The sequence below is a fragment of the Callospermophilus lateralis genome, chromosome X (genome assembly GCF_048772815.1).
Source record: "Callospermophilus lateralis isolate mCalLat2 chromosome X, mCalLat2.hap1, whole genome shotgun sequence".
NCBI classification, from domain to species: domain Eukaryota; kingdom Metazoa; phylum Chordata; class Mammalia; order Rodentia; family Sciuridae; genus Callospermophilus; species Callospermophilus lateralis.
In genome coordinates this window covers 100869290-100896251 of record NC_135325.1, presented here as the reverse complement: position 1 = coordinate 100896251, position 26962 = coordinate 100869290, and the positions used below count along the sequence as shown (strand labels likewise).

Here is a 26962-nt window from a genome sequence, read left to right as displayed (position 1 = left end):
GTTGACGCAGGAGGATTGCAAGTTCAAAGCCAGCCTCAGCCAAAGTGCGATGCTAAACAATTCAGTAAGACCCTGTCTATAAATAAAATACAAAATAGGGCTGGGAATGTAGCTCAGGGGTCGAGTGCCCCTGGGTTCAATCCCCAGTAACACCCCCCTCAAAAAAAAGGCAATTAAAGTGGACAGATACCTACTATACACATGTGTTTGCCCATCCTCATGGCAGTCTAGACAGCAGCTCCTGTCATCTGACTTGAAAGATTCTGAAGATTTCTCTATATTATTGAATTGAAAAAGTCTCAGAAAAGCATGGGCCCTTGAATAGGATTCAGATTGTGTTAGTTTTGATGTGGCAAAACTTTAAGAGTTCAATATGTTTTTGAGATAGGCAATGGATGGGCCAAGTCAGACTGTTTAATTTAGATGTGATGCAAGGAAGCAGGGACTCTCCAGAATAGGAAATTGGGAGGAATGCCAATGGGGATAAAGAAAAACACAGGAATCAGAATTGTGGTACTATCAAAGACAGACCCCTGCCATATACACCTCACTATTCAGCTAGAGTTTGTCCATGTTATAGAGGCTTCCCTGGATCTGAGAAGGATAATAAGAACAGGTTGTATAAATGGGGTTGTATAATTACATTTAATGCTGGTGTGAATCAGAAAACACAAGCTAGAGACATAGCTACTTGTCCACAATTAGGAAGAAAATTGAGTTTAGAAGCTGGAAGTTCATAAAATGGCGGTTGAGCTGAACAAAGTGGCATAACATACCATATTAAGCAAGAATACATACAAATTCTCCCTACAGACCATTTGGAGTTGGTATAGCCCCAGGAAGTGAGTAGACTCAAGAGCTTTCTTTTTGAGATAGAGTTTGCCTGAGAAGTAAATTTTCCCCTAGATTTCTACGTGGAGTGTCAGTCAAGATTATTGCAAATTAACAAGAATACTTTAATACTGTCCCCAAATTTAGACAATTTATACTGACATTGGATGACTGATATTGGTCAAAGATTGCAGTAAGAACTAGTAATCCAGGAATGAAAAGAGCTAAGAGTTATTCTTGTGAAAAATGGATGACATGGAGTGTGTAAATAATGGGAGCAAATGCAGCAAGATACAAGGAATCTTAGAACATTTAAAGTCTAATACATTACAAAGAGAGTTCAATACTGATAAATGTGGAATAATAAGTTTTATGGGGCTTTATCATATGCTGTAAGTTAGTGTGGATCATAAAATATGAGGAATAAAAAAAGTAGGGGAGTTGAAAGACAAGTCTGTGCACATTATTTATGAATGATGAAGAGTGAAATGAATGAAAAGAAGAGCAGGTAGACAATGTCTTGAATAATGATGACTTTGATGAGTCATTATCACACAAATCTGTGTGCTTCATAAAATATGAGGAATATTAAGAAGCAGAAGAGTCAAAAGACAAGTCTACTCAGAGTGAGATACGGAATGAAGGAAGAGAAGAATACAAGGGAAATGCACAGAATAATGATGACTTTTATGAGACTTTCACTCACCAGCCTGGATCCTTCATAAATATAAGCCATATAGAAAATAAAAAAGCAGCAAAACGAAGAGACAGATCTGTGTCTGTCATAAAAAACAAAGAAATAATGCCAACTAGGCTTGACAAAATAAAAACAAAAATAATTGAACCTACTACAGCTGTGGAAAGACACAATGTCTAGATTAATGTGAACAAATAAAATGAGCAAGTGTAGAATTGTCTTGCCAATAGGGAATCAGCAAGCACCTAGGTAGGTGTTACTATCGCAAAGTCCACCTTGTTAGCTAGTAGCGAGGTTTGGCAAGTTCATAATCAATCACTGCCAAACCCCCAAAACCACCATAGAGACATAGCTACTCGTCCACAATTAGGAAGAAAATTGAGTTTAGAAGCTGGGAGTTCATAAAATGGCAGTTGAGCTGAACAAAGTGGCATAACATACCATATTAAGCAAGAATACATACAAATTCTCCCTACAGATTGGGTTCAGTAAACAATGTTTAATTTTTAAATGATTTGGCCTTCCAAACACACAGTTTCTTCTCAGTCTCTCCAAATCTAGTCCCTGTGTAGTTCATAGGAGATTTTCACAGCTTATTTCCACTTAATATATACCCCTCTTGTCCAATATTGCTTTGTAAACACCTCTACAAGTTTACTATATAAAACCAGAAATGTGGGGCTTGTGTTGTAGCTCAGTGGTAGAGCACTCACCTAGCATATGCAGGGCCCCAGGTTCAATCCTCAGCACCACATAAAAATAAATAAATAAAATAAAGGCATTATGTCCAACTACACCTAAAAAATAAGTTAAAAAAAAAACAGAAATGTCCTTTATTTTCATTTTTTCTCACATTGAACTTGGAAACTGGGATTAAATTTGTCAGGATTAGTTCAAATTCTAAAACTCGAGGACTTCAAATATCTTTGCTATTAGAACAAATGGGATTTCAAAATGATGCAGAGATTGGAAAAATCAAGCATGGAAATAAAGCAAGTGTCCATATGCCATTTACATGCCATTCAGAACCATGATTTGCATAATTCATGGGAAGAAGAAAGCCACTGATCTATATCACTAAACAAGGAATGTTGGTCTGAGAGCTCAGATATATACACAAACACTAATAGCAACAATTATACTAGCTTACCTTTGTGTAATACTTAATGGTTTATAATTTGTGTTAGGGAAAAGCCTTAGGTAATTCAGGATAAATCCTATTAGCATAATTTATAACCAATTCCTCTGATTGCAATAGAACTTAGTAATGAGGTTTATCAGCTGAAACATATAAAACAGACTTTGTTAACTGTCTTTTGTTTATTTAGAGGAGTTTTAGTTTTTCTGCTTTGTTTTGATTTTCCTCAAGTGATCCTTGTGTCCTTGAGCCTTTAGATACTTCCCTTGGCTTGCTGATTCTGTTAGATAAATATATAATCCCAGGGTGAAATTATTAGCATTATTCTGGAAAGCCATGTTGGCCAAAATAACATGGCCCCTTTTAATCCAAGATTGAGCTTCCCAGGATACCCCAAATCCCAGTTGGAGAAAAAAAATGACATTTGTGCCCTAGAAAAAAAAACATTGACCTTGTTCAACCTTCCTCAACCCTGCCAACTCCAACTATAAAATGCATAGCCAAGAGCTAAGAGCTGCCAAGACTAGGATTGGACTCTAGTGAAAAAGCTATCTCCTCCCCCACCCCAAATAATGGTAGACCAGTGAAAAATCTTTGCTTGGAATTTGTCCCAGGGCCCTCTTCTTAACTGCCAGACTCCAGGAATTTGTTACAGCTTGTCAGCCAGGCCAGAGTTGAAAGTAATGGACATTTTAGTGGACTGTCCCTGAGGAACAGCCCTATTTCGGGGTTAGTTTAATGGAATCCCATTCTTTGGCAAGGATGAAACTCATTTGCTTAAAGAGGAAATGTCCTGATATATTTTATTAAATTGGGCAATAATAATAGGATGCCATAGTCAGGATTGTGTCTTTTTTGTAGGCTTTAATTTAAGGTTCACCACCTATGTTTGTTTGGTTGTTTTTTTTTTTTTCCAGACAAAGTTATGTGGCAGTGTGCATCATGAATATTAAAAATGTTCATACCTTTGTATGTAAATCCACAGAAAATGCACATAACAAATCGATACTACCTATTACTACTGGTAAAAACACTAGAACAAGGAAGTGGGAGAGCGGTGGTCAATAGGACTTTTGTCATATTTATATTGTATTTATGTATTAACTAATGTAATTAATTTTGATTTTGATGAAAGGAAAGTGTCCTTCCACAACTAGGGCTCTTTCCCAAAGAAATAAGAAATTCCATGTAGAAAAAAATAAGAAACAACTAAACATCCTAAAACAAGGGGTGAGATAAACATGTTTTGAGGTACCATTTTAAAGGTACATTATATAATAACAAAATTGTATATTGATGAACTTCTAATTACATTGGTTGATGTTGCTAACCATTCAGAGATCTACCTTTTCTATGATCCCAACTTTGATGGCTACGAAAAGGTACACATAACCTCCTCAAAATGTTATTAGTACTTATTACTGATTGGCAAAATTATTGTTTTCTTGGTTTTACTTGACTGTTTTCAAAAGTTTCAATATCTTGGCTTCTAGATTTAGCTTTAATGTGTTTTGTTATTTGCCTTTGGTCTTGTGTTTCAGGCGTGCCTGTGTGATTCGAGGCCAAGTGGTGGCTGTAGATGGAACCCCTCTTGTGGGGGTGAATGTCAGCTTCTTGCACCACAGTGATTATGGGTTTACCATCAGCCGGCAGGATGGAAGGTATGACATTATTGCTTCTGACCATTGTGGGAACCAAGTACTGACTTCTACCCATGAGTAAATGCAGGGCTGAAGATGATACAATGGTAGTAAGCCCATCTCCCATTTATATCTAGAGAAGTCATTGGTAATATTTATTTCCTCCATATCTCTTTGTAAGTCAAACCAAACTACTCTTCTAACTTTTCATGGTTATTCTCAAGTTTTCTTGAAACCCAGGCTATGTGAAAACTTTTTTATCTTTAATCTATTTCCATTTATAATTCCAACTTAAGTTCAGTGAGTTGATGGAGATAATAAATAGGGAACTGAGAACACTCTGGCTAGTCTTCCAAAATAGGCCCAAAATATTTTAGAAATAAACATGTCCAAAAAGTTTCTTCCAAAAGTTCAAAATTTAACCATACTAAAAGGATTTTTTTCCATGATCTTAAACTTTTTATGAAAAAATTATAGATTTACAAGAAGCTGCAAAATTAGTACATAGAGGTCCCACATACCCTTTGACTAGTTTTTTCAAAAGTTAAAAGGATTTTTTAATGTGTCCTGTTTGCCTAGTGACTGCAACTGATTGACAAGCATGGCCAGCCTATATAACTGTAATGAGTTAAACTTGATCATCAACCAGCCAATGACTCTCTAAGGGTGTCTCTAGGTTCTCTGAGACCTGGGAAGTGAGACCTCCAAGTAAAACATTTCTTCCTGGAAAATGATTTACTCACAAAAACATTTTTGTTGCTGTCATGTAGATAGACACTTATTCAGAATATTTGAGCCAATAGGCCATGTGTCCATCTTGAAGGTACCTATTTATAACTCCAGGGAATATTGTAATAATGGTCTTGAGGTTCCCTGTTCTCCAGGTGGCTAACATTAAAGTGTCCTACTTATAACAAGGCACTTCAGTACTTATAAAAAAGACCTGATGGCTAGGAGTTCTATTACAATATGAGAGACTATCTCATATTAAGAACCCATAGTCATACCTTATTAGTCCTAACCATTTCAGAAATGCTAATTTTTCAGCTTGGGCTGCACTAAATTTACTTTTTCAATTGCCTGTCAAGAAAGTGCTTATAAAAAATGAGTTAAAGACGATAAGGAAGTTTTAACCTACTTAAGAAAACAAACCATTTTTAAAGAGTTTAATAAATTATTTGAATGTAAATTGCATTGCTAATAGTAACTAGCCATCTATTCATTATAACAAACTCAGCAAAACCACTTTGGTAGCAGATAGTACTACACACACACACACACACACACACACACACACACTATATTTCCTGTCAAACATTCGATAATTGGAACTCTTTATAAATTCAAATGGACCTTTCTCCCAATTAGATTGAATGATGGGATTTTTGTAGTTCACTTACTGGTAACTGGTACACAAAACTAGCCTCTCCCTTGTGAGCATCTTTAATCATCTGGCATAAATTGAGAAATAAATTACTTTTATAATAGAATATGCTGTCTAAGACATTTGACTTCTCATGACTTTAGATTTTTGTTTTGATTTTTTTAAGCTTAGACACAATTATTTGATATTTATAAAAGGATATTAATGTCCAAAAAAAAGAATTTGTTTTCAGATTACAGAGAATATTAAAAGGGTAATTTTGTTGTTATTTTTGTGTTTTTATTTTTAAGTTAAGTGTCAAGACCCTCCTCTGCTGATCTGTCTGTGAGAACTAGGTTTATGTAGATGACAGCTACTAGCCAAAGTTTCCTGTGGCAATAACTCTCCTCTCAGGCACAATAAAGGGTGTAAGTGTTCAAAAAAATGTACCCCAAATGCCAACCAGATTGTCCCACTGTCATTTCCTGAATATAAAATGACAGCATGATGAAAGTTTCCATTTATATGTCTCTGCTTATTACTACCTCAGATTAAGTACACTTCAAAAATAGAAAATCATAAGGAAAATTTACCTGAGGGTGAAAGATTTTAGAAAGGCTGAGGTTAGCATTTTGATACCTAGTAGAGACAGTATGATATGTGAAATGCTGAAAGAGGCCTCTATCTCCCAATATCAAGCCCACCAATCTGCTGCAGTGGTGACACTGCATTGGGTTAAGCTATTGGCTTTTTCAAAGTCTACCTTAAATGCAAATATCTTGTGTGGGATATAGAACTACCTACCCCATTATCAACACCTTACTAATTGACAGCTTCCCTGGGAGAACTAGAAAATATATATATATTTCACACATACACTGACACATACTTGTATATATGTCATGGAAACAAAATGAAGAAGATAAAACAAAAAGATAGATGGTGGTAGAAGACTGAGCCATTTGAAAGTATGAAGAACAGATATTCAGATAGAGAGGGACCAGCAGAGCAGAAAAAACAAGTCTGAAATAAGACCATTTATGAGTGTCCCCTATGCGACCTATACTTTCATTAATGTCCTTCTATCTTCATCCTCACAACCCTATGAAATCAACATTATTTTTGTCTACCTTATTTGGCAAATGAGAAAACATCTCCGTATTAACACAGCTAATAAGGGTAGAGACCAAGATTTGAACCCAGGTAATCTGGATTGCATCTACTATGATTTACCAACTACCATCTGAGATATAGCAACTGGTACTTAATAAAGTGCTGAAAGATAACTATTCATAAATAGTTCAGTTAATGATAATCAAAATAGGTGAAGTGATGGCTTTCTTAAATAGTTGCTTGAGAAACATTAAATGCCTCAAGAACTTTGTTCTAAAAACTGGAAGACAAAGAGAGTGTTCCCCCTGATTGCCCTCAAGATAAAAGTTTGTTAATTTAGGGGTACCATAAGGCATTGAATAGGCTTCAACCATCTTCCATCCATGGATAAGACTAATTTGACATATTATGGACTGACAACAATCTGCAAACAAATACTCTCCCTTGGGTCTTTTATATCCACTCTCATATGACTTGGAAACCTGTTTTTTAATGATCCATGCAAATGGAGAGGATTTATGGTAGGAGAAATCCCAAAGAATTAATCATTCAGAGAGCATTCTATTTGGTCTATTTAGCATTGTAATGGTTTAGATAGATTTTTTTGGCCATAGATCCTGTTTCTACCTTCATGTCCACTAATGAGTAAGTTGGACAGTGTGTACTATGTATAACAGCTAGGTGGGAAGAAAATAAGTATATCAGGGCTTTCCAGGGAAATATATATATGTGTGTGTGTATGTATGTAATATATATATATATATATATATATATATATATATATATATATATATATATATATAGAGAGAGAGAGAGAGAGAGAGAGAGAGAGAGAGAGTGTGTGTGTGTGTGTAAGAGGAGATTTCAAGGAATTGGTTTACTTGATTGTGGGCCTGGCAAAGCTATAGAGCAGGATGGCAGATTGAAAACCCTTAGAAAGGAGGTGAAACATCAGTCTTGAGGCAGAATTTCTTCTCCCTCATAGAAATATCAGTAACTGATTGGATGAGACCTACCCACGATATCAAGAACAAACTCCTTAAAAGTCAACTTTAAGATATGAACCACATCTGTAAACCACATTTACCACACCACCTAGGTTGGTGTTTGGTTGAATAACTTGATACTATAACCTAGCCAAGTTGATACAAAAAAGTGTTGTCATATGAAACCTAGATGAATTTCTAAGAATTTAAAAATCAAATCTGTTCATGGAGATGATCAAGAGTTGGCCTAGGGGCTGGGGTTATAGATCTGTGGTAGAGCACTTGCCTAGTACATATAAGGCACAGGGTTCGATTCTCAACACCACATAAAAAAGAAATAAACAAAATAAAGATATTGTTTCCATTTACAACTAAAAATATTTTTTTAAAGGTTTGGCCTATTGTTCAACTACAAGAAAATAAAATAAATGGTAAATTTAGTAGGGCATTTGATTTAATTTGAGAAAGTCAACATTGGTTGAGTCCTTACTATATGCTTGAACCTAAGTCTTATCTCATTTATTTATTTGTAGTAGTATCTGAGATATACCACAATGGTTCTATTTTATTAATAAGAAAACTTGGGTTGTGGCTCAGTGGTAGAGCACTTGCCTTGTATGTGTGAGGTACGGGTTTGATTCTCAGCATCAAATATAAATAAATGAATAAAATAAAGGTCCATAAACATCTAAAAGAAAATTTTAAAAATAGAAAGAAAACTGCAGTTTATGGAGGTTAAATAATTAATCCAAAGACACAAAGTTAATATGATAGAGCTGAGATTTGAACTCTGATATATATAAAGCCAAATAATACATGATGCCCACAAAACAAATGACTGCCCAGCCTGGTTAATCTTTCTACAAGTAGAGAATAATTCTCAGATACGGATGTTCTTGTTTGAATAGTTTAGTTTTGTGTTTGTGTTTGGTTTTTTGTTTTTAAATAAATAAACCCTTTAGTTTTAAGAAGTCAAGAGTGAATGTTTGGGCAAAGCCAATAAACTTGCCCAAGGACACAATTAAATCTATGTAGAAGGTGAACTAAGGGAAAGGCTTCCTGACAAGCAGTGTTGGATTTTCCCTACTACACTTGTCTTAAACTGCTCCCTTATTATCATGAATTCAGCTTCTCTGTCTTAAACAATAAGCCATTTGGTTTTTCTTTTTTAGTTCAAACCTAGATTGTTTTCTGAAGCTAACGCATTTCTTGAAATCCTCTTTTTGGAAACTGCCTTAATATTGCAGCTACTTCACTGAAAAAGCAACAATAAAAAATACAGTGTTATCCATCCTTTGTTACTGTCCATTTATCTTTACCTGGAAGATTTTTGCAACAAGAGATGATGGGTAATACTATAATAAATATAATAAATGTCATAGAAAGGGAGTGATGAGATGTCCATAATTAAGTCTGATTCCCTATCAGGGCTTTTTATCATTGAAGAAGTGTTTTACTGAAAGATATTTTTTTTAATGCAGGGAAATGCTTACATAGCTCTCCTGTGGATTTACGTTGCTTTGAATTTTAAGGAGCATCATATTGCCCTTTATCCATTTTTAAGATATAATGATAATAATTTATCATTATCTTACTTTCATATAGTATTTTATCTTTTTGAATGCTCTCAAGTACATTATCTCAAAGACATCATTATACTTAAAAGAGAAGGAAGGTAGAACCATCCAGTGTAGAATGAACTAAAATCTGAGTCTTTTATACTCCAATACAATAGTCTTGTCAGAGACCACATCTACAAATGGACAGAGATGGCTTACAGGAGAGGTAGACTTGCTTTGTCAGTTACAGAAAGAGTCGTTGGCAGAGATAAGCAGGGTCCATTATAGGCTGTCTTACAAAAGGAAGCTTAGAGTCATACTGGAGCAAACCAGAAATCCTAAATATGGGATTCGGGGATTCAGGCAGAATAGCGAGCCAAAGGGGGTTGTCAGATGTGGCTGGTTCATGCTTGCTATAGTTCAAGCAAATTTCACTAAATAATTTTCCTCTGCTGGTGTCTTTCTCCAAAAGTTATCTCAAAGACACTGTCTGGTTTCTGACACCACGTTTGTGACCCTGAACAAGATATTTAACCTTTTGCCTCTTTACTTTTCTTATGTTCATTATAATTTTTTTGAGGATGAATAATGCATTATATTAAAGATGCTGCTGAATATTAAATGGTCATCTTTCTGTTAATTTTAGCACAAGGGAGAGCAGCAATGTCAGTTTTGGCTTTTTAGAAATGCATGCAGTTATTTTAAGATAGTATTAAAATTGGTTTATGAATTCTGGGTGGATATCAACTGGTGGTATGGAATTTCTTCTCAGAGGTCTACTGGATAATGAAAAGAAGTCATCCACGGAATTAATATTTAGCTGGAAGGAATTTGTAAGATAGAAAATACAAATGGACATAATTGAGTCTCAAAAGAAGGAAAGGGCACTAAAATTAACCTATTTTAACTTTAATTTTGTTTTTTGCTTTTAAACAGCTTTATTGAGGTGTAATTGATATGCAATAAACTACACATATTTGAACAATATAATTTGATAAGTTTTGATATATATAAACTGTCATTAAACCTTTACCACAATCAACACAAGGGAAGCACGCTCCCAACTTTAACTTTATTTTGTTTATTCATTTGGTTGACATTGTCTTGTACTTTTTTCCTTCTCAGCTTTGACCTTGTAGCCATTGGTGGCATTTCTGTCATCTTAATCTTTGACCGTTCACCATTCCTGTCTGAAAAGAGGACACTCTGGTTGCCTTGGAATCAGTTTGTTGTGGTAGAGAAAGTAATCATGCAGAGAGTTGTTCCAGATCCACCATCCTGTGATATCTCCAATTTTCTGAGCCCAAACCCTATAGTTCTTCCTTCACCGCTAACATCATTTGGAGGGTCCTGTCCAGAAAGGGGAACAATTGTTCCTGAGCTACAGGTGAGTATATTGGCCTTGGATGTGTAAAGCCACAGTATCATGGAGTGGTCAACAGTATATAATTGCTTAATTCATTTTCCTTTTGTTCCTGCTAGCCCTATAACATGTGGCTCTTCATTTTTCAAGAAAGACCTCCAAATGCAGTTTCTCCAATACACATTTGCAAGGTGATTGGCCAGGGCATTAGGGTACTATCTATGTCCATGAAACAGCAAGGTAAATTAGCTGTTATGAGAATTAAACCCTCGACTTTGACTTAATGAATACTGTACTCTAAAGAATCACCAATGAAAAAAAAAGAACAAAAGTAGCTGGCTTAATAGTGATAACAGTATAATCAGTGAGCTTAGACGATTTGTGATTCTGAAATTAAAGGTTCTTAAGAAACCTAGTTTTCTTCCATTGTTCAGAATGCATCCATTTTCATAGTTTTTAGAAGTCATGACAATACTTAGATAACTGTGTTTAGTAAAGGTAGTTTCCAACTGTGAGGTTTTTTTTAAAGCTCTGCTTCTGAGTGTCTAAGCTTTATAGTTAAGACATTTTTGAACCATAGTATTTTAGCATTCCTGAGAATTCTTTTTTATTGAGCATTCAGTATTGTAATTTCAATAAGCCAAATAGCCATAGTAAAACTCCCTTTCCACATTATAGAAACATTTTAATCATAGTTAAATGTGGAAGTCACTGAAATGGACTCCTAGTCTTACAAATCTAGAAATCTGGAAGTACATTCAAAAAGGAGGTACATTGACATTCCAAGATTGAATTGATTTTTCTTCCATCACAACATCCCCACTAGCTATTAGCAGTGCTCAGAGACTACCACTCAAGAAAGCCTCAAACACACACACACACACACACACACACACACACACTAGTGCTCTAAGGGAAAGGCAGTCCAAAAAATTGCCCTCTTCTGGCTTTCCCATTGCTTTGCCTTAGAAAGAAACAAATAGTGACACTAATTAGTATATTAGATTAGTACACCAGTTTTTTTCATGGATATCACGAGGAGATTTGGAAAGTTTTCAAATTGATTTAGGATTATATGTTTCCTTTGGGAAATTAAATGCTAAGGTGGCAAGTATTATGTTATCCTTTACTATTCTACTTTCATTATCTGTGAAGATATTCAGTAGATAACTCTGGTATCAAATAGCCAGTAAACAGGAAGAAAAATTGGGCAAAGAGTATCCAAGAAGGATTAGGTCCTCAGAAACATCAAAATAACCAAAAATCCTGGACAATATGAGATGCTATGTGTTTAACAGTTCTGCTGACTATCTTACACACAACTTTGAGAAAATAAGCAAAGACAAGGTTCTGAGGCAAACAGAAGGAGGACACAAAAATACCCATACTATCCATTGTCACTTTAGATTCCTGAAAAGGATAGATTTGTCCTTTAGCTGCTCCATTTTAAAAGATGGAAGTCATAGAACACAAGATTCAATTTTAGCTACTACTTTTGGACATTTAACTCCATCCATAGTAATAAACAAAGAAAAAACAATTAAGAGTATTTTTACTCTGAGACCAAAATTTGAAGAGGAAGTAGTGGGAGTTATTTGCTTCTCACAGGTACCAACGTAAAGAAATATGTTCCCAAGCATTGGTATACAAGGCACAAAGAAAGATTTTTTTTAAATTTTATTTGTTCTTTTTAGTTATACATGACAGAAGAATGTATTTTGACATCTTATGCATACATGGAGTATAACTTCCCATTGTTGTGGTTGTACAAAAAATGTTTGATTAAAAAAGTTTACCTCAGAGACATAACAGAGTTCCAAAAATAAATAAATAAATTTGATGACATCAATAAAGATTAATTCTAGGGATACTACAATCTCTGTCACAAAATATCACTTGCTGGGCCTGCTTCTGGAGTCTTTCCTCTTAGAGAGCCTAGCCTGAGTAAGGATTATGACAATGGGTTTGTGATATATGACTTAACACCAAACAAGATTTTGAGTACGTATATGTAAGTAAAGAGACTCTTTAATGGAACCCATAGCACTGAATTGCTTGACATTCGGCAGTATGATCTTTTCCAACTCCTACCAAGCAATTTTTGGAACACTGTCAAAATTTCAAAAAACTGAAATTGTTCTTTACATAGTCTTCCCTGGAAGGAGAAAAGTGAGAGCAGACTCTAAGGTTAGCTGGATGTCTTTTCCCGTGTAGATTTGGTACAAAATTTGAAACCATGGTCACATGATCTGGGGAAAAGTGGCTTGCCATCCATAGATCCCATTAGGTTCTCTCTCTTAGCATGTTTCAGATAACAAAGCATGCAACATCTTCATCCACCTGTGACCATTCATTAAAGCCATCTGGACATTTTTTTTCTTTCAGGTTGTACAGGAAGAAATCCCCATTCCTTCCAGTTTTGTGAGGCTAAGTTACCTGAGCAGCCGAACTCCTGGGTATAAAACCCTGCTACGGATCCTTCTGACACATTCAACAATTCCTGTGGGGATGATTAAAGTACACCTCACAGTGGCTGTAGAAGGGAGACTCACACAGAAGTGGTTCCCTGCTGCAATTAATCTTGTCTACACATTTGCCTGGAATAAGACCGACATCTATGGACAGAAGGTTTGGGGCCTGGCAGAAGCTTTGGGTATGTTGAACTTATTCTAATGTAAATAGCAGTGTTATGCTCATAACAGAAAATACTAGTTGCATATTAATTTGTATTTGGAATAATTATTGATTTTCTTCTTTTTAAATTATCTAAGACTCTTTTTATTTAAATACTCCCTTTGGGCCTGTTTAGTGTTCCCTTTTGATACATTTGTACTTCAAAATGATTTTAGTTCCCCTTTCATGGTGGCTACAAACTGTGGAATCACACAATTTCTGACTTGTAACTGTCTCTAGAGCTGAATGTTGCCTTCTAACTGTGACCTTTGGTGTGGCGTTCTTTAGGCCATGTTTTTAGATTTGACATTTAGACTGTCATTTCCACTTAGAAACTACAAAATTCTAACTTATAGGCATCTTCACATATTATCTTTTATGTTGAAGATGGTAGACTCCATTAACTTGTTACTTCAATAGGTTAAATAAAAAATCATCCTGCCTTTCTTTTCCTTTTGATTTTCTGTAATATCAAGACTTCAAAACCTAGAATCTTATAGATAGCAGGAATCTTAACAGGTCCTTTGGGCCCACAGATTTTAGATATTTAATTCTCTCAAACAAATGACATTTTTATAAAAATGAGTCTGAAACAGATTTGCCAGTTTTTTTTATATTGCTAAGTAAGACTATTTTTTAAATGAGAAACCTCACTATAATCTGCTGTGTCCTATGACTTCTGTAATTTCATAAAGAAAGGATATCTTAACACTAAAAACAAAGCAAAACAGTCTGTTTTAAGAAATGATGGTAGCAATCTAACACTGACACAGAGAGAGGCGGAAAGGTTGACACCAAAGTGTTTATTTCTTTTACTCTGTAGAAGGCAGTGAAAACTTCCTGAAGGACTGGATACAGGTCTGTGGACCTGCAGTTGGGAGCCATTGATCCTCGTACCTTCAGGCAGTAACTCATGGAAACCACCCTTGGACAGATGATAAGCCTATTTTAAAGCTCTCCAGAGGAGCTGTTTTCACATCTTCCCTTGGAAGTGTCTATCATGATACAACTCCCTATATTTCCTAGAGTACAGTGTGTCAATTTCCTCTCTGTTGCAGAGGAAAATATGGAGAGACAAAAAAAAGACAGGTGATCTTTCTCTGCCTTGAAGACTTTCATATATTTAAATAACTCATCTCTCTTGGACTTTATTGGAATGCAGGGAACATGGACAGGTTCAGATTTCCTCACTTAATGGAGAGTTAATGTAAATACACAAGGAAAACTAAGAAATATCAACAGCAGCTTCCCAGGCAAATGTCTAGAATTATAGCCTTGTTCAGGATACATTGTTCTTCTGGTAGACCAGCAGCTGCTCTGTCATCTCAGTAACAGTTCTAGTTGTCCCTTCTATAGTAAAAGTCTACTGCTTCCCAGGGTAGTTACTCAGTCATATGATGGCTCATCTCTTCTTCCATACAACTACCCCCTTTTTTTCTCTCAGCTCTTCACTGACTTAAGTTAGCTGATGTGCTCTTACATTCAGATTCTTCTTAGAATATGACAGTGTGTCACCATACAGCATGGAATAACTCTGTAAGGCAGAACTCTACCATTAAACCAACTACCAATGAGGTCGCAGGCCACCCAACAGAGCCCTCTTTAGTCCCTATGCAAGTAAATGTAATAGTTAAGAGAACAACTTGGGAACTAAGCCTCATCCCAGGGTTCAAATATTCCCTTTTTTACTTACTAGCTGTGTAACATTAGGAAAATTGCTTCAAGTCTGAAGTGCCACATTGTATCCACTGTAAGATGGGTATCATAAAGATAATGCTACTCATAATACCATTATTATATGACAATTAGATGACTAATTTAAAGTACCTGGCATCTTGTAAGCACTCAACAGATGTTGGCTGCTAGTATTGTTTTCATCAATGTTGCTATGGCCAGGGTATTGTAATAACATGATACAAGGCATGGAGCCTATGCAAGTGTTTTTTAGCTCACTTGCTGTATGAAGATGTCCACTGATATAGTGGCAGGCACTCTGTGCTACTCATTCCCTGTTTCCCCTCTGCATTGCCTCGCAACACACACACAGCTGTTATTTGCCCCTTCCCAGGTGCTGAGATGTTGGCTTCTATGCACTACATTGCCTGGATGCCTTTGCTCTCTGACTTTCCATATGATTTGGTCAATGGGTGGCACCATCTGGATTCTGCAGAGTAGAAGAGCAAAGTCAGGGTATTTATCTTTTCTCATGCTTTACTGTACTTCTGCCATTGATGACATTAGCAGACAGCAGCTCATACTGTACATCTCCATGCTCTCTTAATTCTTCTATACCATCATCCTCCTCTTGCTTCTGCAAGCACAGAAGACCTCCCAGTGTTGCCAATTCCCTGGTAGGTCTCCAACCCTTGTGGATTCCCTTAACTGTGCCCACACCTTCATTCAAAATCTGTGCAGCAAATACTTATATGGGACTCTAACTGATGTACATTCAGCCTCATGTTCTCCTTTCCAGGATATTATTTTGTAGCATTTGCTTCACTAGGTAGAATAATCCCAATTCCTCTCAGTTCTCCTCTATAAGTCTTTGTCTTCTAATTCTTTATGAGCCTCCTTAGAACCTTTCTGGCACGGGGGATTTGTTTTTGTTTTGTTTACTTTTTTTTATTAAGTTATAACATAAAGTTACCCAATATCCTTGTGAAAAGTTGAGTAGTACCATATCTAGCAGTCATTTCTTGCTAAAGCTTACATAAATGCAATGGAACTTTTTTATATAATCGCTTTATTGAGATATAATTTGCATACCACAAAGTTCACCTATTTAATGTGTACAATTTGGTATGATTCACAAGGTTGTACAACCATCACCAATATCTGATTCCAGAACATTTTCTCCACCACTCTACAGAGTAACCCCATACATATTAGCAGTCACTCCTTTGCCACCCCTCAGCCCTAGAATCTACTAATCTCCTTTCTATCTTTATAGATTTACCTATTCTGGGTTTCCTAAACAAACAGTATCATAATATATGGGGTATATTTGTGTGTATCTGGCTTCTTTCACTTGACTAAGCATTCCCAAGGCTTATCCATCTGATAGCATATTCTATATTTCATTCTTTTTTGAGATTGAACAACAACTGTTTTGTATGGATGTGCCATTTGTTTGCCCATTTATCAACTCTTGGACATTGAGACTTTTTTTAACCTTTTGGCTATTTTGAATAGTGCTACCACAAACATTTGTATCAAAGTATTTATTTCAGGGACTGGGGCTGTTGCTCAGTGGTAGAGCACTTGCCTAGCATGTGTGAGGCACTGGGTTCGATTCTTAGCACAGCATATAAATGAATGAACAAAATAAAGGCCCATTAATGTCTAAAAAAATGTTTTTAAAAAAGTATTCATTTCAATACCTGTTTTCAGTTCTTTGGAGTATATATTTAGAAGTGAAACTACTGGGTTATATGGTAATTCTATGTTTAAATTACTGAAGAACTACCAAACTGTTTTCCCAAAGTGGCTGCACTCTTTAATCAACCTCACTTTATATATAAGATGTATTACATCTCTTATAAATACCTCCAGTGCTAAAGATTCTAAATCTTCCTCCTTATTCTAGATAACCACCCTCAATGACTTAGTCTCTAATATGTCTATGGATAGTTGAGTAAACTTCTAAACTACAGACATAAACAAAGACTTTCTGGTATGGACATGGGATAGTGAAAACTCCATTCCTATTGTTTGCCTATGGGTGTTCATTTACTTCTTATTTCTAAAATCGTGTTCCTGCTCAAAATGTTCTCAAGCATTCTGACTATAAAATGGCCTTGATTAAAATGTTAAAATATATGTTGCTGGTTTTCTTTTTAAAGCTAATAACAGTAATAAAAGCAAAATATAATGGACCCACTCAGAAATAGCCAAAGCAGAAGTTTAAAATGTTTTTCTATACACTTGATAGACATATTTTTAGGGCAGAAAAAGAAAACTGGCAAAGTTCCCGAGTAAAACAGACAAAATAATTGCACAAGTACTCCCTAGGCTGAAATATAGATTATTTGCCTTGTAGAAAATGTCCCTGGTTCCTTAATCATAAATTAATGAATTAATGGTTAAATGGATTTTATTTACTACCTAGTCTTCATCACCATCTCCATGGAGACTAAGAGAATTTTCTGACAATGGTAAAGCATTTTGAACAGGTGGCAGGATGAATTTAGGGAAACTACCATTCTAAAGATGGCAATAGAAATTTTAAGTGATAAATAGCTAGAGACAAATGGATCAAATATGTGGCCATTAAGTTGATATCTTAATATCTATGATTGACTCTGAACAAATAAGCAAACATATATTTGTACTCCTCAAAATGTTTTATAGTCACTTAACTGATATAGGTAGAGATGGACTAAATTTTCCACCAGATATTAACAATGGTGCTATACATGACACTTCTCAGATTGTTTTGAATTCAAAATTTAAGTATAGCTATTCAGTAGGAAAAATAGTAGCCCACTGCCCTAAAAATGTCCATCCTTATAATCTATGAATAAGTTATGTTGCATGCCAAAAGAGAATTAAGATTGCAGATGAGCTGGAGATATAGCTCAGTGGTTGAGTACTTACCTAGCATGTGTGAAGCCCTGGGCTCCATCCCCAATACTAAAGAAAAAGAGAACAAAACAAACAAAAAAAGATTGCAGATGAAATTAAGATTGCTAATCAGCATTAAATTTGAGATTGGAGATTATCCTATTTTATCTGAGTAGGTCCCAAATCATCCCAAGACTCCTTTAAAGTGGAAGAGAAAGGCAGAAGAGGAGGTCATATTTACAAGAGGATATAACTATGGAAGAAAAGCAGAGAGATACAACACTGCTGGCTTTAAAAATAGGGGATGGGAGCCACAAAACAAGGAATATGGGTGGCCACTAGAAACTGGAAAAGGCAAAGAAATATTTTTTTTCTCTTAGAGACTCTGGAAAAAAAAAAAACAGCCCTACTGACATCTTCATTTTTGCTTTTTTTTTTTTGTGGGCACAATACCTTTATTTTGTTTATTTTTATGGGGTGCTGAGGATTGAAGCTAGTGCCTCACACATGCTAGGCAAGTGCTCTACCACTAAGCTACAGCCCTGGTCCTTGATTTTTGCTTATTGACACCCCTTTGAAACTTCTGACCTCCTCAACTTAAGACAGTGTGAAGCCTTTCAGCAGCAACAGGAAACTAATGCAAACATCAACTTAATCCCGGTTATAGCAAGGATTTTGGTTAAGATTATGGTAGAAAAGTTTCCACTATTCTTTTTTCTCATAACATTTAAATATGAATCTTGACCCATCCATTTCTAGGTGATGGACAAAGAGGGGTTCAAATTTAAAGAAGCTGAATTTGAAATGATGGTGAATATCTAAGTTGAAATGTCTGTTTAGTTTGAAATGTGGGAATATTGTTTCCCACATAGCTCAGCTGTGGAGAATTGGTGTGATCTCTAAGGACTAGAATGTCACAAAAGAAAAGTGTTGAAGGACAGCCAAAATGAGAAAAGGAGTGCTTGAGATCCTAAAATATCCCATCATTTTTTCGTACTGAAACAGACTATGCAATTGGGATATTACCAGAATGAATAAATTATCAACAGGGGTTGTGTGAACTCCTTCCATGGTAAAGTATCAATGGCAACTGATAAGATTGATTAATTCAAGTACAATATCGATCAAGTATAAGAAGAGTAAAATCACCCCAGGGTTCCAGTACAAAAGCCACAATCACTAGTTCATCCAGCTTAAAGATTTTGTTGTCTAATACACAAATGAGGCTCCCCTGCTAAAAACTCCATGTGAGCATTTAAAATCATTTGGCCTTAGTGTTTTATTCTGTGGCTCTAAATAAGGTACAGTGTCTGGAAATCATTGTATTTTATTTAGTTTCTTTCCCAACTCTGCTGCTTGCAAAACAATGTAAAAAAATCATTATTGTTAGGTTCATGGTGCTGTTAAAATTCTAGAGATGGCTTATTTAATTTGACAAACTGGCTTGTTCAGGGCCTCTGATCTGCATCCATTATGTGAATTTTGTCAAAATAATTCCCTATGTCCGCCTGTGTCTGCATACATTATCAATGTGTAATAATGCATTCTGCCTGGTCTTCATTTTAATTAAATTAAATTGCAGTGGTTTGGAGTCCTGGAAGTTCAGGAAATCAGCCATTCGCCTTTAGTAGCACTGCTATAAACAATTCTATTTTTCTTCAAGGTTATTGGCAACAACAATTGCATAATTATTTAGTACAGTAGTTTGGCAAGAAGAGTGGTGTTTCTGGGAGAACTAGACTTCCTAAAGGTTCACAACACATAGAAGTCTGTCTAAATCGTGTTAGAGAGAAACAGGGGAACATTAATAGTAATAGGTGCTAAGCTACGGTTGCTTTGTGCACACAAAACATTCCTGAGAATGATGTTTTAGTGTTCATAAATTTCCCTTTAGTAAAACCTAAGCAGGCTGGGCAGCCACAAAAATAGCATCCATTGAATATTTTAATAATAAATGGGTAGTGCTTTACAATTTGCAAAGTACTTTCACATACATTATCTCACTTTAATCCGTATAACATTCCTGCCTTGTAGGCATGGCAGGATTAAAATGGTCTTCATTTTACAGAGGGGAAAACTGAGGTTCAGAAAGAGCAAGTGATATGCCTCAAGTCTTAAACAGAACAGGGATTTCAAGTCAAGTCTCTCATGCCTTTTACTACTGCCTTTCCTCACCAAAGTGACCAACCCACCTTATCAAATACTCAATTCATCACCCCAGTGGCTTTCTGTCAGTGAAGCTAGCAGAGAAAATAATCTTTCATCATTTTTCTTCACTCACAAATTCATAATTGTTAGCTGAGAGCGGGGCTATTTTATCCACTCAACTTTATAGGCACAGGACCAAGGATATGAGTATTTCAAGGACCTACTAAATGTTTGCAACCTGAAAAACAAATTTATCGGTACCAAAATATAAAAGGAAAACTAGAAAACCAATGTTAATAAATGGTAAGTGTGCAAAATTGAATATTATGTCAGGTTGGTAACTGAAACTCAGTTTTCATACTTACATAAGAAATATGTTTAATGTGAGATGTGAGTTGTATCCATTTTAACATTTCTGATAAGTTATACTAGGACCTCCAAAAGCCCGGGCCCTGCTAACATTTTCAAACGGGCCTGACAAATACTGATAAACAAGTGGTCTCTGCCCATTTCAAATTGCAGTTCACACTCATTAGTAGATTGTGAAACCTATTTATTGAGTCAACTAGCATTTTTTCCATAATGGAATAGAATGTAATGGAACAAAAATGAACAGAACAGAATAGAATGGAAAATATCTGAAAGTGCTTCTATCAAGAGAGTATTGTTTTGGAAAACATTGTTTAATTGTCCATGTATATACTGGACCACAATTAACAAATTGTGTTTCTTATCATGACTTTTTTTATTGGTTGTTCAAAACATTACAAAGTTCTTGACATATCATATTTCATACATTTGATTCAAGTGGGTTATAGACTCCCATTTTTACCATGTATACAGATTGCAGATTCACATTGGTTACACATCCACGTTTATACATACTGCCATACTAGTGTCTGTTGTATTAGACATGAAACATTGAAAGCCATTGGTAAGATGATAGAGCTAAGAGAAAAAATTAAATGATTTATCAAACCATATAACTTATTTTCCACTTCAGCATCAAAGTCCCTTCCACCTACCCATCTGAGGGTATTATGGAGATAACCCTTCAGGATTGGGTAACCATAAATTATCATTAAAACCAGATATTTTTTGAGAGTAAATGGAGATGCTGTTAACAAGACAACATCATGTCGAGTCATTTAGTAGCAGCACTATTCTTTCTTCTATATCACTGTATCCCTTTCATCAATCACATCATTTCTAAATATAGCCAGTCCATTTTTGAAGTGAGCTTATTTCCTAAACCCCTATCCAAAGAAAAATGCCTAAATACTGCCAGAGGGCAGTGATCTTTTGTTTTATTTTTTTTCATGGATGGAGGTAGGGTGAATCATTGTTTTTCACTTATTTTTGAAGCAGTAGAAAGAAACTGATGCTCTAGCCAACCTGACTTTGTTTAAATTTCCCAAAGATACCAAGTCTCAAGACCTTCACACATGCTGCTCTTTGCCTATAATGCTCTTCCCCAATTCATGAGTTTGACTTACAATTTTTCAATTTTACAATGGTGTAAAAGCAATATGTATTCAGTAGGATCTTTACTTTGAATTTTGAGGTTTTATCTTTTCCCAGGCTACTAATACACTACATAGCACAAAGTGTCAGAGTAATAATGCAAAGGAGATACCAAGGCATAAAACATGGAAGGACAGATTAACTGCTCCTGTGTGGCAGCACTGCAGGGTACACAGGAAAATACACTGTATATAGAGTTCAATACTATGCACCATTTCAGGAATCCTGTGGGGGTTCTTGGAACATTTCCCTTGCAGGTGATGCAGTATTGCTACACTTCATGAGGTAAGCCCCTTCTCCCATAAAAAGATTTTCCCTCACCCCCCCCATCCAATCCAATCTAAATCCCTTTGTTGAGCCGTCTTATAGTACTCTACATTTTTACATATAACATTTATCACAATTTATTTGTATATGTGTGCAAGGGTTTTTAAAAAATTTTTTCCACTAGAATGTAAATTCCACCTGGGATATTGCTGTCCTACTACATCTTGATCATCCTCACATCCCCAATGCCTCACACAGTGCCTATCAATAGGAGATACTCAGTAAATATTGTACTTTTATTGAATGACTGAGTAAACAAATAAATACAGTCAGAGGCCCAAGGTGACCCCTTTGCTTTGCCTGATAATGGGATGGTGAGCCTGCCAGGAAGAAGAGTACACAGGTACGCAAGGGCACTCAGAAATGTATACATGAGCCAGCACATCACTCTACCTTCCATGGCAAATTGGCCATCCAGGTTGGCTTTTATCCAGAAAACAATCTCATGATATTTGGTTTCTGTGTGCAGGATCTCTTGGCAAAAATGTTGCTACTCTCCTGAATGATTTTAATTTTTTTCCCATGTATACTTTCTTTTCATTCAACTCTCTTACTCTTGACAATATCCTGTTTAACCCTTATTTTTGTAATTGGTTAGGGTAGAGATCTGTGGAAGTCATTGTTTAATCACAAGTACCTGAAAAGAAAAACTTAGAGGAAGAAAAGGGTTTTGGGTCTCACAGTTTCAGAGGGTCAGCCCATCATTGGTCAATTTCACTGCTCTGGACCCAAGATGAGGGAGAACATCATGACAGAGCTGTGTGGCAGAGGAGAAGGCAGAGGAGGAAGCAGAGTAAACACAGGAAGAACCAGGGACAAAATATATAATCCTCAAGGCATGCCTCTAGTGCCCCACCTCCTCTAGCCATGCCCCTCCTTCCCAGAATTATCGTCCAGTTAGTCCATTCAAACTAGGATGGACTGTTTAAATTATAGCTCTTGTAATCCAATCATTTCACCTCTGAACATTTCTGCATTAACACAGGAGCTTTTAGAGGACACCTCATATCCAAACCATAACAAAATCCTAAGTAAAGGATTACCAAATCAAATCCAGTGATTCACTGAAAGGATAATACATCAGAAGAAGGTAGAGTTTAATTTAAGACCACAAAAATGGTACAACATCCGGAAATCTATTGCTATAACTCACTATTTTAATACATGAAAGGAGAAAACTATGTGACTATCTTCGTAAATGCTAAAAAGGTACTTGATAAAAAATTAACACCTGATGCTGACACTCTTAGTAAGCTAGGAATAATAGATAAACAAAGTATTTCAGGTCATTGGGCACTGTGTCAAATTGAAGAGCCTCTAGTATCATCCTAGCCTATGAAAATCACAAGAGAATAGGAAAAAATAGAAAAAAAACTTTGACACTTGTTTTTAATAGATAGCATTTTATCTACATAACTTGGTCTATTATTGCCTTGTCTTTTGTTTGGTTCTTTAGGTCTTTTTCTTCTGTTGTTGTTTTTGTTTTTGTATTAATCTTGTATTTTCAAAGAATGGGAAATATTTATTGCCCTATTTAATGACTCCTTTTGGAGAAAAAGATTTTCACCTTGTTATTTACCCTTTCAATGTCGTGGAATTATTTTTAAATGTAACTCCAGTTCATGAAGGTAACATGTAAATTTCTCACACTATCAGACTACTTTTAATTAAATATTGTCCTCATAAATGCAACCATTATGAATTCTGAAATCTTAGCCTGAAGCTATTGAAAATCATCTGCTTAATCATGTCATATTTCACACATCAGATTTTCATTGCATGGCATCTTTACCTTGGCAACTTAATGTCAATCTCTTATCCAAGCCTTTATACATAAACTGGATGTTAGGACACTGTGGCCCTCAGCCTTCTTGCAGTCCCCATGCTATACAATTGTTGCTATTCTGATAAGTAGAATGCACATTCAGAGTTATTTTTCCCATGTCAGATGGCTTTTGGGGAACAACCTACACAGTATTTCACTCAGTTTTCTTTGTAAACAAGCATAATGCTTGCAAAGTGACTAATAGTGAAGTGAGATGCGCAGTTCTATGACCAGATGACAGAGCCTCTGAAAAAATGATATATGTAGGCCGGGGTTGTAGCTCAGTGGCAGAGCGCTTGCCTTGCATGTATTAGGCACTGAGTTCGATCCCCAACACCACATAAAAATAAATAAAATACAGGCATGTTGTCCATCTACAACTGCAATTTTTTTAAATGATATATTAAGGAACATTCCATTAGTATCTGTGTGGAGGTGAGGAACAGAATACAGGAAGATAGAAACCTAGATGAAATTATCCATATCACAAGAGACGTGGTTACATGGCTCAGAGAAAGTGTTCTTCCATATTAATGATTCTTTGTCAACTTCCTTCCCAATATATGCACACCAGCATGACTCCCTATGCCAGCCCCTGGGCTGTACTGCCCAGGACTCCTTCTTCCCTACCCCTGCTAACTGACAGTCTATTCAATTTCCACAGTTCTTCTGAAATGTTGATGAATCATTTTTCCTTCCTATTACACTAGTCTTACTTGTCCCCACTCTAAAGTACCAGGGACTAAGTTCGTGCCCTATACTATGCTATGTTGATTATCAGATGTGATAGACAACAGGCTGCCTGAGAAATGGTACTGGTCCACTCTGCTTACTTAGCTGAAGCTCAGCTATCACAGTATCTGAGTGTAGCATCAAGGCTCAGCTCACCAACCCCAGTATAACCCTTTTTTCCCTATATTTAATTATATGAAAAAAAAAGAGTAGGAGTTTAGTACATTGCAGTCAGTCTCCGTGAGAGGAAGTCTAGGATTAGTTGCTACTGTATTTGCCAGTTCCTTTGCATTTGGAGAGCAGCTCAGCTCCGTGGGGTGAAACTTCTGCCTTCTCATAAGCCAAATGTATGTTCCAGGATTATGTTAAAGTGGGCTGCTGTCAGAAAGAAACCTTGCCTTGTTACTCTGAGCAAGGAGCCACATACAAAAATACTCCAACACACTGCCATTCTCATTAAAGTCAGTTGGAATTTTGGACAAGTCTTAAGTATAAATTATAACTTTATTAGTTCATAGAGTTTTCTCAGGAGAAAGTAAATCTAATAAAAATTAGAGGGAACTTATTAAGTGGCTGCCTTGTTGCTGCTTGCTGTGACAGGGGAGAAAAAAGTAATATAAGTGTGGGGTTTGCTGCAGCCAATGCACTTTTTTGTTGTGGACTAGAGAGCAATTCAGAGAGCAAATAGGAGGAGGTGAAAAGGCTATGTATGTCTCATTACCATTTCATTGAGAACTCTTTAATTGATGCTTTATGTAAGCATTTCCTGCTGCAGAGTTGGAATGATCTTTAACTATTACTGAGAGGGAGAAAGCAGGCTCCAAACCACCATCAGAGGTCACCAGGGCACACTACTTATTTGCAAAACTGTGCAATCAACTTCCGGAGAAGGAATTCTAGGGGAGCTCACCAGGCTTACAGCATATAGAAGGCAGATCCCGTAATTGCCAGGCATACTGTGGGGAAGGAGATGATGGCTTTAAGGGAACTTGTAATTGTTGTTGTGATTATTTATTAATCAAGACTTTTAAATGTTGGCAAGAGAATCAGAAATCATGTTATTCTACACACCAACGTGGCCATTGGTATGCTCTCTAACCACCTGACTTTTCCAACATGAGCTACCATGTTCTACTTGGATTTGGGATTTGATTCTCAACTTGAACTTACCAAACATAATTTAAAAGGAATGCAGCTTAGAATCATAGAGTATTAGTGCTACATGGGGGATGAAACATTATCTAGTACAGAAGTCTTTAATATGAGATTTTTATTTGGATTTCAGGAAGTCAGTGAGCACCCCCCCAGAATTATACACATAATTTTGTGTGCATTTGCCCTTTTCAAGGAAGAATGGCTATTTCTTTCACCAGATTCAGAATGAAGTGCTTCCTGACTCAAAAGTGTCAAAGAACCACCAATTCTAGCCACTCTGTCCTCACTTTCCTACCAATTGAGAAAAAACTCTGAGAGATGAAGAATAATTTTCCTGAGCCCACAATGGGTAATTAATGGCAGATCTAAAAGTTGAAGTCTTCTCTGTCTCTTAGCCTAAAACCAATTATTTTGAGCTATTTTAGAAAGTAGAGGGGCTATGATGATATATTGGGGAGATTGTAAATGGCATTTTTTGTTCCACAAGTGTGACCTGAACTAGATTATCTTTGAGATTATTTTTACCTCTGAGATCCTCTTTTCACCCACATTAATGAAGAACAGCATTTCATGGATGATCCCAAAATAATTTCCACTTAGAATTTTTTTCCCATTTTATGATCAGTATTATCCCTCTCCTCACTGATCTTCTTTGCAATAATGCTTGGTTGAGAATAATATTCAAATGAGTTTTCATTCTGTAAGTCTTCATCAGTTGATGGTTGATAGAAATACATCTCCATAAGGACTGACTGGCTACATAATTTGTGGGCCCTAGTGAAATGGAAATGAAAATATAGAACCTTTTGTCTAAAAAGTATTAAGGGTTTCAAGATGGTGACAGCAGAGCATTAAGCCACTTGTGGAGCTCTTCTACACATGGGCCACCCCTCTGAAGACCACCCTGATCCATCCTATAAATTTGGAAGGAGTTAAGAGCAAAAAGAAGCCAATCTGTGATTTAAAATTGGCCTCATATGGTCCACAAAGTTGGAGAGATGTGTATTCACACTCATAAAGATTTTTGGCTTATCCGTGCATGTGACCTCATACACACACATGCACATGCACACACAAATCATTTTGACTAAAATTACCATTGTTCCCTTCACCTCATGCCAAAACCCAAAACTAATTAGCTTCATTCTTTTTCATTTTTTGGACTTATTGTGCTGGCATTGTTTGAGCACCTGTTTTCATTATCAGTTTTCATAATTAAATGACAAAAGAAGTACTGATCTCTCCAGGGGCATTTAAAGAGTCAGGTAAAGGCAGGTACTCAAAAGCAGTGGCAGATGACAGACCAACTGAGACCATTTTAAGCT

General features: G+C 36.1%; 1 protein-coding gene across 3 annotated transcripts in view; it reads left to right on the top strand.

Annotated features, from left to right (window-relative positions):
* The window catches only part of Tenm1 (teneurin transmembrane protein 1), a 529849-nt gene that overhangs the window by 386576 nt on the left and 116311 nt on the right, over positions 1-26962 (top strand). For all 3 annotated transcript variants that reach the window (XM_077107670.1, XM_077107669.1, XM_077107668.1), the window contains exons 16-18: positions 4208-4327; positions 10453-10714; positions 13076-13343. In XM_077107670.1, the coding sequence (XP_076963785.1) occupies positions 4208-4327; positions 10453-10714; positions 13076-13343 (650 nt within the window). The remainder of the gene's footprint in view (positions 1-4207; positions 4328-10452; positions 10715-13075; positions 13344-26962) is intronic.